Raw genomic sequence first — 14030 nt, 5'->3', positions numbered from 1 at the left:
ATGAGACCGATTGTCGGCCTATTCTGCGAATCTGATCACTATACTCTCCCTGCTAATCTATCTTCGATCAGATCCGCTACTACCTTCCCGTCGACCGTTATGCTCGTCCCCTGGAAACCTTCTGGGTAATCTACTTTGGGTAAGTTGGGCGAGGTGAAGGAAACGTCATGTTGAACCGCAAAATGCTTGAGCCCTAATGCGTGGGCTGTCCATTGATCTGTAAATTCGAAACCACAAACGATATTAGCACGATGTCGAAAATGGTTCTTCATGCTAGGAATGATGATTTCCAAAGATACATTATTGTATATAGTGACTTACAATCTCTTGCGAATCCACCTTTGAAGAACATCTCTATCACTGCACTCCTGGGTGTAGCTGGCATCCAAAGTAAATGCGTTAGACCATTTCCATGTACACCTAGCATGATCTGCAATACATCCATGTACGAAATCAGCATTGTCCCCTCTCTTCATACGAGACTATTGATTTCACTTTCTCACATTGTGTAAGAGAAGTGAAACCGATACTCACAGTAGTTCTACCAGCCAAAGCGAACTGTTCTTCTTTCGACATTTTCTCAGCTTCTACAATGACCAATTCCCAACCCAGCTTCTTTGACCTCTCTTCCAGAGCTTTCACCAATTCCTCGTGAGACTCTTTCGTCAACCTTCTTCGTGAGCTCTGTCTCGAGATGTAGGTGATGACGGGCGTATAATTTCCTTCAGGTGCGAGAGGTTCAACGACATCTACTCCTGGACCCATCAATGAAATTGGATCAATTGCACCGTGACCTTCGAGATTTCTTGAGATAATCGGTTCTGATAACCCTGAATATCTCAGGACCTGTCTTCGAATAGGTTCCCACCACCATTTGGAAGCTTGGCCGACGTGTAGTGCAGATGCAACTGTCCTTGCTGTGGGTCCAGTCCATTCACCTCTGAAAGCTGCTGAACGATCCGCTAACAACGCTCGTTCAAGTACGAATGCCTTGGGTACTGAGGAGGTGGTCTGATTCTTCATATCGGCCCAATCTTCCGGGTAGAGTATTGAGATTGAAGGGAAGAGGGAGTACATGAGAAGGGGATTGAATTTGGGTTTATCCCGCCTGTAGCCATGATTCATAGTGTTAACAATTACCTCATCAGATCTGCTTGTATCAAGTGATATACTATGACTTACCATTCCGTGACATTCTGATGCAAGAACCAAACTCTCTGAGGAGGAGGTAACGATGTTTCCCCATTAGCAGTTATATGTTGATCATACGACGCATAAGCCCTCCAAGCGCCCAGCATGAGTTCCGCAGCGAAATGATAATAATGGTCGATGACTAGTATGAGATATGAGAGTCAGTTCAAATGCTTAGTATATGTCGGTCTGGGGATCGACTCACACTGCCCATCATTGAATAAGAAAGTCATTCCATCCATTTTCCATACCCTCGGACCCCAGAGCTTCATAGCCTCAAAGGGGGAGATGAAGATGATCTACAGCCAGTACACTTAATCAGCCCCATTATCTTTTCTAGCTATAATCCACACCGTCGTAGGATTTGATCAGCATACGATTCACTCACCTCATCACCTTTTGGTTCTCTAGCTTCTGAATTTCCGGGATCACTATTGGCAGGTAGACCCGTCGAGGTCATCATCCTGAGCTCGGGCCATTGAGCTGGGTCATCACTACGGGGTTAGGAAAACTATCAGTATTATGCACTTTTTCACTGCACAACTTGACCATTGAGCATTGAAATGAATAGTGGAAAACAGGGAGACACAAAAGATGCAGAAATCAACTCACGTTACAGCATAGAAACTGCCATTGTATATATACAGTCTCTCCATTATTGTCCACCCTGGCGCATGGGCTTTCAAATCCGTCGTCAAGCCTTGCAACTCATCATCCTCTTGTTGTTCTTCACCTCCATCCCATGATTTACCATTCCCTCCTCCAATGGGAAGATCATCATCATCTATATTGGTATTCATATTGAACCCATAGGTCTTTACCGATTCTCCAAATGTCTTTTCTCCTCCACCTATAGCACATGCACCAGACGAAGAAGAAGAAGAAGAAGAGTGGGAAGAGGGAAATAACCAATTTGGTATTTTATATTTTCCTCCTGTCGATGAAGGATATATCGATTGGGTAGTAGTTGATCCAGGAGTTGAGAATAGGAGGTAAGAGAATGATAATGTCAACAAACACAGTAATATATCTCTCCTTGTCGGTCTCAATACTTGTCTACTACTACCTTGAGATGAAGTCGTGTTATGTTGGAGTTGCTGATAATGGGGTGAATGGGTTGGAGAGGATGAACCGGATGCCCAATAGGTGAAAAAGTTGTTCCGCTCGACATGGGGTGAACGCGGTGGAGAACCTTGTAGGAAGTTAGGTAAGACGGATGGCATCGTGGATACGATTGAGTCGAGGCGAAGAGAAGGGAAGAGCAGAACAGTGGAGATGAGGTAGACAAAAAGAGCGTAACTGGATGATTGAGGATAAGACAGGAGGAAACAAAGGAAGGTTGAGTGATACGATGAAGTCCCCTGATAGGTCTAGGGCTTGGGTTGGCTTGGTGTCGTTTGTGCTTGGTGTCGTTTGTATTTCTAGTTTTCTAACCTATTCACCTGATTACCCTGTCGCATGACTGTCTATTGCTCGTCAATCGATACACACTGGAAGATCTCTCTGGTTCGAGTCGATCTGTAATCAACTTGTGGATTGATATTTCGAAAAGATGAAAATGAAGAACAATAAAAAAGAGACGCGATGAAGTATCCGAGCGTGTCGGAATTGACCACGGACCGTGTATTGACGTGTAGTAGGAGCTTGCAGTGAATGTAACGATTCGGATCAACCGCTGAGAGTGGATAATGAGGGTATGAGATAGTGGATGAGGTAGAGAAGATAGCAAGTGGACAGACAGTTCAAGAGTCTGAGTTATTCATTGTCATTGGTCAAGTGTCTCAGCTGGTCTGGTTCTCCCTCTCTCTCGTGACTTTGCGATTGACTTGACTCTGATTCTGATTCTGATTCAGATTCAGGCACAACATAACAAACCTTGACCCCCCTCCCCATCCTCATTCCATTCCCGATTCAAGCAACCCAACACTATGCTCCTGTCATACTAATACATTCATATATATATATAAAGATTATGATGGGTGTTGTGTATGTATATATCTGTTAATAAATCGAAAGAAATAAGAACAAAACGAAAACGAAATATCCCTACTGGCCTTTCAATCCGTGCCTTAGTGCTTAGGAAGCTCTTTGTCCGCGTAGATCTTACCGGCGTATCCTTCCAGACCTGATAGACCAAGAAGACCAATGGTGACAGCTGAGACGGTTCTTCGGTCCCATGGTTGGTTCCAGTTCTTGTAGCTGAAGTAACCGACAGCACCGAGAATAGCGACGTTTACTATTATACAATGACAATTAATCAGTGCACTGTCTTATGATCTCAGTGGATATATGGTTAACTTACCAGCACCAACGAGACCGCCAGCGACTTGAGGTCGTAAGATGACTTCTTTAGCTTGGAGGTAGAATTTGGAGCCTTCTGCTTTGGCTCTTTCGGCCTCTTGTCTCCCTTCAGGGGTTTGGAGGTAAGATTCGGCGGCGTAACTAAGGATACACTGTCAGCTCTCTGCCGGTGAATGAGGATGAGACTGGCTCACGACTCAGCTCCTAGAAGTGCTAAAATACCAGTCGCTACTCCACCAACGATTCGTCTGTCCCATGGTTGATCTTTGCGGGTGTAGGCGAAGTAACCAGCAGTACCGAGAATACCGACGTTCACTGCAAAAATGGCGTACGTCAGCAAAGCTGGAATGAGTCCTTCATACGATAGCTACTCACCAACACCCAAGAGACCACCGAGGGTACCAGGTCGAAGGACAACATCCTTGGTCTTGTCCCAGTATGGACCAAGAGCAGATTCAGCTTTGTGAAGCTCATCCTAGAAATCATTGTGACATGTCAGCTATCGCAATTTAAAAACAACGGTGCACCGCGTAGCTGCAGCATAAACCAGATGTGGAAACTGACCTTGGCTTTCTTGCTGTATTCGTGACCTTTCTTCTCAGCCTTCTTTTCAACTTCCTTAGCTTTCTTTTCGGCCTTTTCAGCTTTCTTTTCAAACTCTGCTCCGCTCTCTGGCAAGTCTACACTGTTTTTCGTAGGAGTAGGAAGAGGTTCGGGTGCACTTTCCGAAGTGGAAGGTTCGTATTCTGGTGCAGGGTGAAGTTCTACACTGATTGGGGCGGTGGGCTGAGCAGGTTCGATATCTGGGTGGTTTGGGTCTGATCCAGCTGGGAGGACGTTGACCTACACACGAATTCGAACGCCACTAGACTGTCAATACACACCCCATACAGTCCATGTAAGTGGTACTAGGCGACGTACCTTTGAGTCGACAGTGTTGTGAGCCTCAGTCTCGCCTGCAAAGTGTCCTTCGGCAAGGTTGGGATCGGGTTTTGGCATTTCACCGAATGGGACTGAGAGAGAGGATCTTTGTCAGTACTGGGCGTGAACAGCTCATGTGAGAGAATATGTCAGTGTGATTGCAAGGTACTTACTGTTGTGGCTGGCTACAGATGCGTAAGACATGATGGAGGATAGGTGGTGATTGAGTAGATGGTGCTGATTATACGATGTATATGATGGTATAGGAATGTGTGAAGACAAGTAAAGTTGCAGAAGAGGAAACAGAAAAACGGATTGAGAATGTTTCCAGATTGTGGTTGTACGAGTATATGATGTAGTCATGTAGGGACGACCCCATTCATTGCGTCATAGTCACGGCGAGGCTCACAGCAGGCTACACTCTCTTTGCCATTTGCCACTCACCTCATCGGATTTATCGGATAATTGCTCATGTGGCACCGATAAAGGTCAGTCGCGAGATGATTGGGAGATGCACGAGGGAGACACGAGGGTGGAGGCAGGGTCAATTTGTTATCGATGGGCAGTCGAGCAAGTCCAAGTCCAGTCAACCGGCTTTTATTCTTGATTTAAGGATTTCGTCAACCTACGTGACTCACTCGAAAATACCAGCAACAAAAGATAAGTTACCGAGAGGAGAGGAGAGGACTCACGACTACAATGTCAGGTCCACCTGGTCCTGGCTCCCAACAACCCTACTCGCTGTCGCGATCCACCAGGCCAGCAATCAAGTCGGATAGATCCTCGCAAGGTGAAGCTGGACCTTCCACTTTAGGTGATCATCAGTATCTTTCACGTAATCCCTCGAGAAATCCCACATCGAATTCCTCTCGATACCTATCCTCGTCCCAATCTAGAATCAGAAGATCGTCCGCCCATCGACCGTCCGAGGCTATTGATTTGACGCAGAAGCACAAAGGGAAAGGGAAAGCTGCCGAACCTATAGATTTGACTTTAACTGATACGGACGAGGAGGAAGAAGTAGAAGAGATGGACAAAGCGAAGCAGAAAGGCAGTTCAGGTTCGATAGTGCTGGTGGATACAGATGGACGACCTGTAGAAGGGAAGGGAAAACGGATAGATCCACCCACCAAGACTTCCCTTAGACCTCCATCGTCGATCATATCTGAGCAACTCAGGAAGGATGGAAGGGTGTCCTCAAGCCAGACTCATCTTGCAGGTCATCACAGCAGCGCCTCGTCAATGTTGGCTAGGAAATCTTTCGACGCTTTTGGATTAGATCGACGCCAAGCTATCGATCTGTGTTCTAACTCATCTCGCTCCGCATCGCCTGAAGTGCTTCAATCCAAATTGATCAATGATGGGATTGTCAAACATCCACCTATAGATGATTCAGTGAAACCCACTTTGTCGCAGGCTAACAGGTTCCAACAACGCAAATTTACCAAATCGGCCTCATCTCAATGCATCAACCTCCAACGAGCCGACGTTGCTCGGTCTCCTTCCACTTCTAGAACCGCTGTCAATTCCAACAAAGCTGTGTCCTGCTCGCCACGAAAAGTGAAGAAGATGCCTAAACAGCCCATGGAGCATAGAAAGTCAAACGACGAATGGGAAGCTGCAATCATCGAACGAGTGAAGAAGATGGAGGCTGAGAAAATACACAGAGACTCACGAGCACCATCCTCACAGAGGACATCTCCTCAGACTTCAAGGAGATCAGCCTCAAAGGAATGTTCAACTCTGGTAACACAAGTTCATAGAGCCATGAATGAATCACCATTAAGAAAATCTGTTCCGCTTCCGAAAGCGGAAAACTCGCCTTTGAATAGATCTGCAATGCAGGCTTCTTTCTTACAAGGTCCGACAAAGCCCCTCTCCTTTTCCCAGGATCAAGGTCAGAGTAACTCGAAATTACCTACAAAACCCCTTACACGGCCGCAAATCGTCGTACAGTCTCCTCGAGATTCCTTCAATTCTAGGCTCAACGCTGAAGCTGGTCCTTCGAAACCCACCCAACACCCCGTCAAGTCCAAACACTTTCCTCCCCATCCATCGGGCAACAACGAACGCCCCTATCGACCTAAACATGCTCCTAACCCCGAGTTACAGTCCAGAAAACCATCCAGGGAGAGACCACAACCTGGAGCATACACTTTACCTCCTGTGGAAACGAGTATACATGATTGGCCTCGAACGCAGAGTACGCATAGTGCTGGAGGATCGAAAAAGACAGATACTACGAATCAACCTAGAGTAAAGGAGAAGGGTAAACAGAATCAATCGATTCCACCTCAAAGAAGGATCCAACCAGATCAACTATCAAGATCATCATCTGCACATAAGCCTACTCCCGACATCTCGCCTACAAAATTATCGACAAAATCACATAACACCCTCCAAGCCACGCAGGATGATGCCAATTCGCGAAATCCAAGTTCAACTTCTTCCTCCCTCACTCCTTTGTCCAGCCCCACTTCGCCATCAAGAGTGTACCAGAACAATAAGGAAGAACGATATAAACCTTCGCCTGTCAAATCGCTTAGTGCAAGTCCAGTGAAAGGTAAACCGTTCCCTAGGTTGTTTGGCGACGAGACGCCTTTGTCCAAGGTGTCAACTCCCAAGAAGGATAATAGCGCGCTAAAACAACAGGACGAGAAGGATAGTAAGGAGTCTCCTGCGGATGTTGACGATATCGTAAGTGCATCTTACTACACATAGTTCGTGAATCGATGAGCTGATTGAAATTGCAGTTTGCGGAATTTGCCGATTTCGAATGGGCTGCAAGCGACGATGAAGCTCCTGAGAAAGGTTCTGACTTGGTCCAGGATCCATCAGATCTGCCACAAGACGTCGAACCTGCTCAACAAAAACAACATACCAATGACAGCCCATCTTCGTCTCTTACCAAATCTGTACCAGCTACAAGCTCACACAAACAATCCTCATCCTCTCAAACCAAGCTCGCAACGCAATCTGAACCTGTGCAAACTTCACCTACAACCCCTCGATCATCGCAAAAACGATCTCGACCCTCTACGTCACCTACCGAGTCGCGTAAACGGAGGAATATCTCTGAGAAGTATAGCAAGTTCCTGGAAGAAGAACGCATCAGGGTGGAAAAGGAGAGGGAGGAAGAGAGGGAGAAGGAAAGGCAGCTGGAGAGTGAAGCTCAGAATCTGCTGGGGAAGAAGCAGCATGAAGGGGATGATGAGGATGGTGGAGGTGATCTGGATGGGTTCCTTGAGTAAGTGTGGATCACAAAAATTCAGGACCATACGGCTACGGTTGATTCCATAACGAATGAATGGTATTGATTACCGATTACTGATTTGTTTCATCTGATATTCTAGTAATATCGCTCCTAAATCACCTGTTAAACCCAACATGAGATCTGCCATCCAGTCTCGCCAGGAATCTCGAAAAGCCCAAATTGAAGAAGCCAAAGCTGCACGACGAAAAGCCAAATTCGAAGCTATCCAACAATCGGCCAAAGCTGAAAGACTCAAAACCAAAAAGCTTGAAGATCAGAAATTCAGAAGTATACTTAGAGTGATCAACAAGAATAAAGATATTAATGAATTTCTTGAAGAGCATCAACAGCAAAGACAAGGTGAAGATGCATATCCCACTCCGGAAACTGAATGGGATGATGGTGATGATTCTCCTTTATCTGATTTATCCGATCTGGATGATCTAGAAGATATAAAGATGGAATTGGACCAGTCGTTTGATATTGATGTAGCTTTGGATGGTTTGGAAGAGGAGGATGGGTTTAACGACGTGATTGAAGAACTAAGGAAAGAAGGTGTAGGATTGGATGATAGTTTGATTAGGGATGCTAAAGCTAGTATGACCTCTTCGAAAGATAGGAAAGATCAAGGTTTGACTTGGGAAGGGTTCTGGGAGAAAAAACCTATACGAGTGAGTCGAAACTCGAACGAGCTAATTTATTCGAAGTGATGGAAAGTTCAGCTGATCGGATTCTGGATCTTTAGCCCGAAGAGAAGGACCAGAAGCGCATTGTACCCTTCGATATCGATAAGCATGATCCGATGCTTGAGATGATCTGCGAGATGACTTGCCAGCCGGATCCAGATCTGGAAAGTTTGGGTCATATCATGTCTTCGGGAATTATGGTATTTGTAGAGAAAGACAGAAGGGAGCTGGCAAAGGCTTTGTTCAATAATGGTACGTATGGATGCCACCACGATTCCTTATACAAAGCATACCTGACCTTGGTCAACAGCTATCTCATCATACGACCCCAACTGGTCTGCAATCGCTCGAACGTGCTTCAGTGATATGCTACGGATGGATGAATACCTCCGCCGGGAAGATCTCAAATACCTACTTGGACTTGGGATCAAGCTCCTGTCTCACTTAGGTGCTAGAAGATCGATCGTTTCCAAATTGAATGAAGATCTCGGACATATCGAGGATGAAGGTGGGGTAATGATTGGACGAGAAGAAGCCTGCGGCATGATTTGTAGGATACTCATGGCGGACGCCAAGTGAGTGATGACAGGTCTTTCGTTCTAAAAGCGGGTTCTGTTTGTGCTGACGAAATTACCCAGCCGGTCGAACGATATCATCTACTACCAAACAGATCCCAGCGGATTCATCAAGCCTCAGAACGTAGGATGGGTACCGATACTCCTGCTCATGTCGATCGATAGTTCCACTTCGTCAGCTCTGAAACGAACCATAAGAGACACTATCCAAGTCCTTTTGCACGAGTCGGTCCATGAGGTCGAGAATGTAAGTCGAGCTTTTCATTATACTCTCTTTGCGGACGTCATCAACTGACTCTGATACCTCATGCAGATGGTCCAACTTGTTTATTCCATCACACGAGCTATTGTCGATGCTTCCACCCAACATTCGAACGCAGTCAAAGTTGCTATACTTGATTCACTCGGTCAGAAGAGTAATGAAAGCAGGATGCTGTACAGGTGGTTAGCTATGGAATGGCTCTTACCTGGTACCCTGGCCAAGGTGGAAACGATGGTAAGTTGGCATACTATCCAATAACATGGATCCCATTGGATTGACCTTGATGTGCAAATAGGATAAGAGGCCATTGGTCCCACCTGTCCCGTTTTTACTCTTATCAATCGATAATATATCAGATCTAATCAAACCTCCTTCAAATCCAGCAAGTGAAGAGAAGATCGAACCTGATTGGAGTGAAATTAACTTGCTCGTTACGTTCCTCTATGGATCGATGTCAGATATCGATACGCTCCTTAGAGAACTCAATATGGAGCTTAGCAACGAACAGACAAGTGGGATCTACGGTGAGAGATCAATTAAGGATCTGATGCAGGATTGCGAGATTGAGATGGTTAGAGAAGGATTAAGGAGATGTAGAGATTTGATATGTGAGTTTATCATATTGTCGTTGGGATATAACGATAAGCTTTGTATGAGGTATGAGGTATGAGCTGATGCGTTGATTTTGTTGTAGCTGATCAATCGAATGGTACGCTGAAAAGCACAGTGAAAGCTCGATTACATCAGTTATATGAGATAACTCGATTAACCTTGATGTTAAGTATCACAAAGAAGGTTAGAGCGAAGAGGTTGGGCAAAGGTTTGAAAGTTGGGAATGTTAGAGGTCAGGCTCAATTGGATTTCACCGTCAAACCTGTTGATAAGAAGGAGCCGAAGGTGATACCAAGCGTCGAATGAAAAGCACATTTGTTAGATTAACGACATTTCATGATTATGATGATTGTATATACGAGTTCCCTCATGTTGTCTCAAGTTGTATTTCTATCTAGATCATCATGTTATGTGACATTTGATATTCATATCCAATTACTGGATCAGATTATGACTGGTCTTCAACAGCAGCATAACACTGGCTGTTGACTAGGCAGAAGTTTTCAAAGAGATCACTCTTGACAGTGCCGAACGAATCAACTTGTGTTACAAGAACCCTGCATTCGAGATCAGCGCTTTGAGGGTCATCCCTCATCCCTTCCAAAGGCACGTTGTGTGTACCCCAGAACCCCTAGAACTGATATCTGGTAACGAAAGGAGGGTTGGGTAGTGATGTCATGTTCTTATCCTGCAGCAGAACAGGACTCACAGAATGGTCCCAAGCGTCTTCGTGACGATACATGTCATGATGGAACTGACTAGAGGAGAAGTGATGAGTGATGGAGAGAGACATACCCATGTACCCCATACATATGTACCTGTCAGCTGGGATACAGAGGTGTCGCGATCCTGGTTCAAAGGATCGTTATCCCGGTTTCACTTATTTGACTGATATCATCAAGACTCGATACATGCATATGCACCTTCGTAATTGACAATTGCATTCAGGCGTGATCAAGCCAACGTCTTCTTCATCATTCATCGTTGACCCTCAAAGAAGTAATAACGAAACGAAAAAAAGAAAGCAGACGCGCAGATTCCATTATAGGAATTTAAACAGATCAGCACAGCTTTTTACCACTTTTTCCATTTCTTCGGTTGCAGGTGGTATGTAGAACCCAGAAAATTTCTGTATATGTGTGTGTGTTTGCATGCATGTACTGTGAGGTCTACAGGATTCCCTTCCAATCAACGAGAAAGATACTCGCATGTCCAGTACAAAAGACGAATCATTTTGATGCATTGAGCTAGTTGGTGTAGATCAATTTAGACTGATTCTGTGTTACTGTGTTATACTTTCGTAGATCATCCCGCCAAAACGCCAATCCACCAATCCACCAATCCACCAATCCAAGCCTTTTTCACAAAAATACAAATTGAAATTCATAAATCACTAGACTCTCCCACTCTACTCCACTCCATCCGCAGTTCTTATCCTCATATCCATCTCAATCTCTCAATCTCCTTTCATCTTCTTTCAACATCTGCTCATTATCCGTATCATACATATAACGAATCACTCCTTTAATCTATACGACAATCTTCAAACTCATCTCGCAAATAGTGTAGTGAAAGCAAGTAAGAGTGAAATAGTAAATCAGTTTATATCATGTGTGAGTAAATATCCTGCACATCCAAGCATCAAGAAACCACCCCTCTTTCTGTGAAATCCGTAGTTTTCGCTATCTACTATCACTCTACCCCATACTTTAGACTACTTCTGTATTCTAGAACACCTTAACTTCATCGCTTTTGTTTCCCACACCTATAAATATTTTGCATACGAAGTCGTAGACAAAAAAGCAAAGCGGATTTTTGCGGACGGAGAGATAATCTGAGGATAACGATACGACACGACCCTTTTATCCTTAGGGGTCATTGGTCATCGGTCATTGGTATCACACAGCTCTCTATCCTTGAATTCTATCCTATCCGCACAGATCTTCTTTTTGTATCATCATCACACAACTAAAAGTTTCACTTCCTGCTTTGCCTCGTTGAACTCTTTCGGTTGTCTTGTGTATTGTATGAATCAAACCAATTCAACTCGACAACTGAAAAAGAAGTCATCATCCTTAATATTCTCACCCAAACTCTCTCTCTCATCTATATACGACTTGCCATTATCAATCAACCCAACGTCGTTCATTCTTTGCTTCATTACCATATATAATTATCATCATCAAACAACCCAATTCAATACCTTTTGCCACCCTTTGACATTGACGTCGACGTCGTTCATTCAACATGGCGGAAACCTCACCTGATCCAGATGCAGGAACGTCCGCTGACGCCAGTTCCTCCGTTGCTGCCTCTTCTGCAGCCTCTTCAGCTGTAGTCTCACCTTCCGAAGGTACCACTTCACCACCGGCTCAATCCAGTACTTCCTCCGCTCCTCCAGCCGAATCTTCCTCCTCGACTACATCGAGCGAACCCGCCGAATCTTCCACGTCAAGTGAAGGAGGGGCTTCTTCGGCAAACCCAAGTTCTTCCCAGGGGACCACTTCCCCAGCACCTGGAGCATCGTCTTCGGCCAATCCGACTTCGGGACAAAGTAGTGCGTCTGTATCTGAAAGTGCCAGTGTGACGGCCGCACCAGGAAGTTCCAGTGGAGCGAGCGGTTCGGCGGCTTCTGCTTCTGCTACGTCCGTTCCAGCAGGATCGCAATCTGTATCAGGTGGTTCAACAGTAGTGTGAGTGATGACTAATCCCATTACAATATGATAGACGATCTTTCTCATGCTGATCATTGGTTCTTTGATGACACTAGTTATGTCACCGTCACGGATGCCAATGGTTCAGTAGTGGTTACCCCAACAGCCACTGTAGGTGCTGGTTCATCAAGTGGTGGTGGCAGTAGTGAGTTTTATTGATATTGTATCTTCATATAACCGAGCAGAAGCTCACCATTGTCTTGCTGTAGACACCGGTGCGATTGTTGGTGGTGTAGTCGGAGGTGTAGTCGGTCTCGCTCTTATCGGTATCCTGTTATGGTTCTTGTTGAAGAGGCGAAGATCCAACAGGGATGAGTTTGACGATATGATGGTAAGTCAGCATTTGATCTCTCTTGACCATACGTTGTCCGAGACCACGACTGATCTTCCCCAATCACCCAGTTTGATCCCGGAAGACCAGAACATCAAGCACCCATCGACCTGGGTCAAGAGGGCAACGATCCAACTGTCGAACCCTACTATACACCGGGAGTAGCATCCACCACCCAATCACCCGAAATGGCACAATACCCCAGATCGGCAGTGACAAGCTCTGACGGTGGGTATGGCCCTCAAGATGTCTCTAGAGGTCCATCAACCGGAACTTCAGCTGGATTCGCTGGACGAGGCGCAGGTGGATACGACATGCAGAATTTGGCTACTATGCCTATGCCTACTGCTCATCCTACCGGTATCGCCCCTCATCCCGAAATCGGAGCAGGCGCTGGTGCAGCTGCAGGTGGATTGGCAGCTGGAGGAATGTCAGCGAAACAACGAGAAGCGTATCAAGAATCTCAAAGATTCAGAGTACAGAACCAAGGTGGATATGGGGGACCAGCTGCTGGACCGGGACCTGCGGGAGCAAGTGGATCCAATCAACTGGCACCACCGATGAGTCCAACAGAGACTTCCACTTCAGATCAAGTTACGGTTCACCAAGATGGTGGAAGAGTTCAGGATGAGGAGGAACCTTCCTATGGGGCTGAAATACCACCTACGTAAGTTATTTAAGAAACTATGTATGGCTGCTTTGACTGACAAACTGTTCTTGTCTTTGTACATAGATACGATTCAATTGGTAGAAGAGAGTAGATGAGTGATATTAAGATATACTCAACTACGCCAGTATATTCACACTTCGTCCAAATCGTCATCATCTCTTCCGCATCCGATACAGTTCAAAGCATGTACATAGAATAAAATATAAAATACATCCCCCTCACTAATGGACATTATCTCTTTCATTTCCCTTTTTCTTTGTTAAGTCACATTGAATTGACTGCCAGTCGTTTTTCCCATTGTAGAATTTTAAAAATAGTAGTGATGCGCTATTCGCCTTTTAGAACGGTGTAATTTGTTTTATGAATAAGTGAGAGAGAAGAAAGACCCTTGATGGGGATGACAGAGAAGTCAGGAGGAGATCAAGAAGATGATTTATATATGCATGTACAGAATATGTCGACTGGTGGGACTGCACTATCGCTGTTCACAGTGAGATTGCACTTGTTACATTGT

At 45.2% G+C, this 14030-nt stretch overlaps 4 protein-coding genes across 4 annotated transcripts; 2 read left to right on the top strand and 2 right to left on the bottom strand.

Annotated features, from left to right (window-relative positions):
• Window positions 1-38: 38 nt before the first annotated feature.
• V865_005437 (uncharacterized protein) lies at window positions 39-2414 on the bottom strand (the record flags this gene model as incomplete). Its single annotated transcript, XM_066229209.1, has 7 exons — window positions 39-217; window positions 322-430; window positions 535-1108; window positions 1183-1333; window positions 1397-1490; window positions 1580-1685; window positions 1804-2414. The coding sequence occupies 7 exons, from the start codon at window positions 2412-2414 to the stop codon at window positions 39-41; spliced, it is 1824 nt and encodes a 607-aa protein (XP_066085306.1).
• An 846-nt stretch (window positions 2415-3260) lies between these two features.
• Window positions 3261-4617, bottom strand: V865_005436 (uncharacterized protein; the record flags this gene model as incomplete). Its single annotated transcript, XM_066229208.1, has 7 exons — window positions 3261-3427; window positions 3494-3633; window positions 3687-3807; window positions 3868-3967; window positions 4057-4335; window positions 4414-4505; window positions 4587-4617. The coding sequence occupies 7 exons, from the start codon at window positions 4615-4617 to the stop codon at window positions 3261-3263; spliced, it is 930 nt and encodes a 309-aa protein (XP_066085305.1).
• A 495-nt stretch (window positions 4618-5112) lies between these two features.
• On the top strand, window positions 5113-10107 carry V865_005435 (uncharacterized protein; the record flags this gene model as incomplete). The annotated part of the gene is made up of 9 exons (XM_066229207.1): window positions 5113-7110; window positions 7167-7660; window positions 7767-8337; window positions 8412-8604; window positions 8663-8927; window positions 8991-9174; window positions 9241-9423; window positions 9485-9797; window positions 9884-10107. 9 exons carry the CDS (start codon window positions 5113-5115, stop codon window positions 10105-10107), a joined length of 4425 nt encoding a protein of 1474 aa, XP_066085304.1.
• A 1941-nt stretch (window positions 10108-12048) lies between these two features.
• On the top strand, window positions 12049-13607 carry V865_005434 (uncharacterized protein; the record flags this gene model as incomplete). Its single annotated transcript, XM_066229206.1, has 5 exons — window positions 12049-12494; window positions 12572-12660; window positions 12725-12846; window positions 12918-13513; window positions 13580-13607. 5 exons carry the CDS (start codon window positions 12049-12051, stop codon window positions 13605-13607), a joined length of 1281 nt encoding a protein of 426 aa, XP_066085303.1.
• Between the last annotated feature and the right edge of the window lie 423 nt (window positions 13608-14030).

Source organism: Kwoniella europaea, chromosome 1 (assembly GCF_036810445.1).
Source record: "Kwoniella europaea PYCC6329 chromosome 1, complete sequence".
Taxonomy (NCBI): Eukaryota; Fungi; Basidiomycota; class Tremellomycetes; order Tremellales; family Cryptococcaceae; genus Kwoniella; species Kwoniella europaea.
This window is presented reverse-complemented; position numbering and strand designations above follow the sequence as displayed.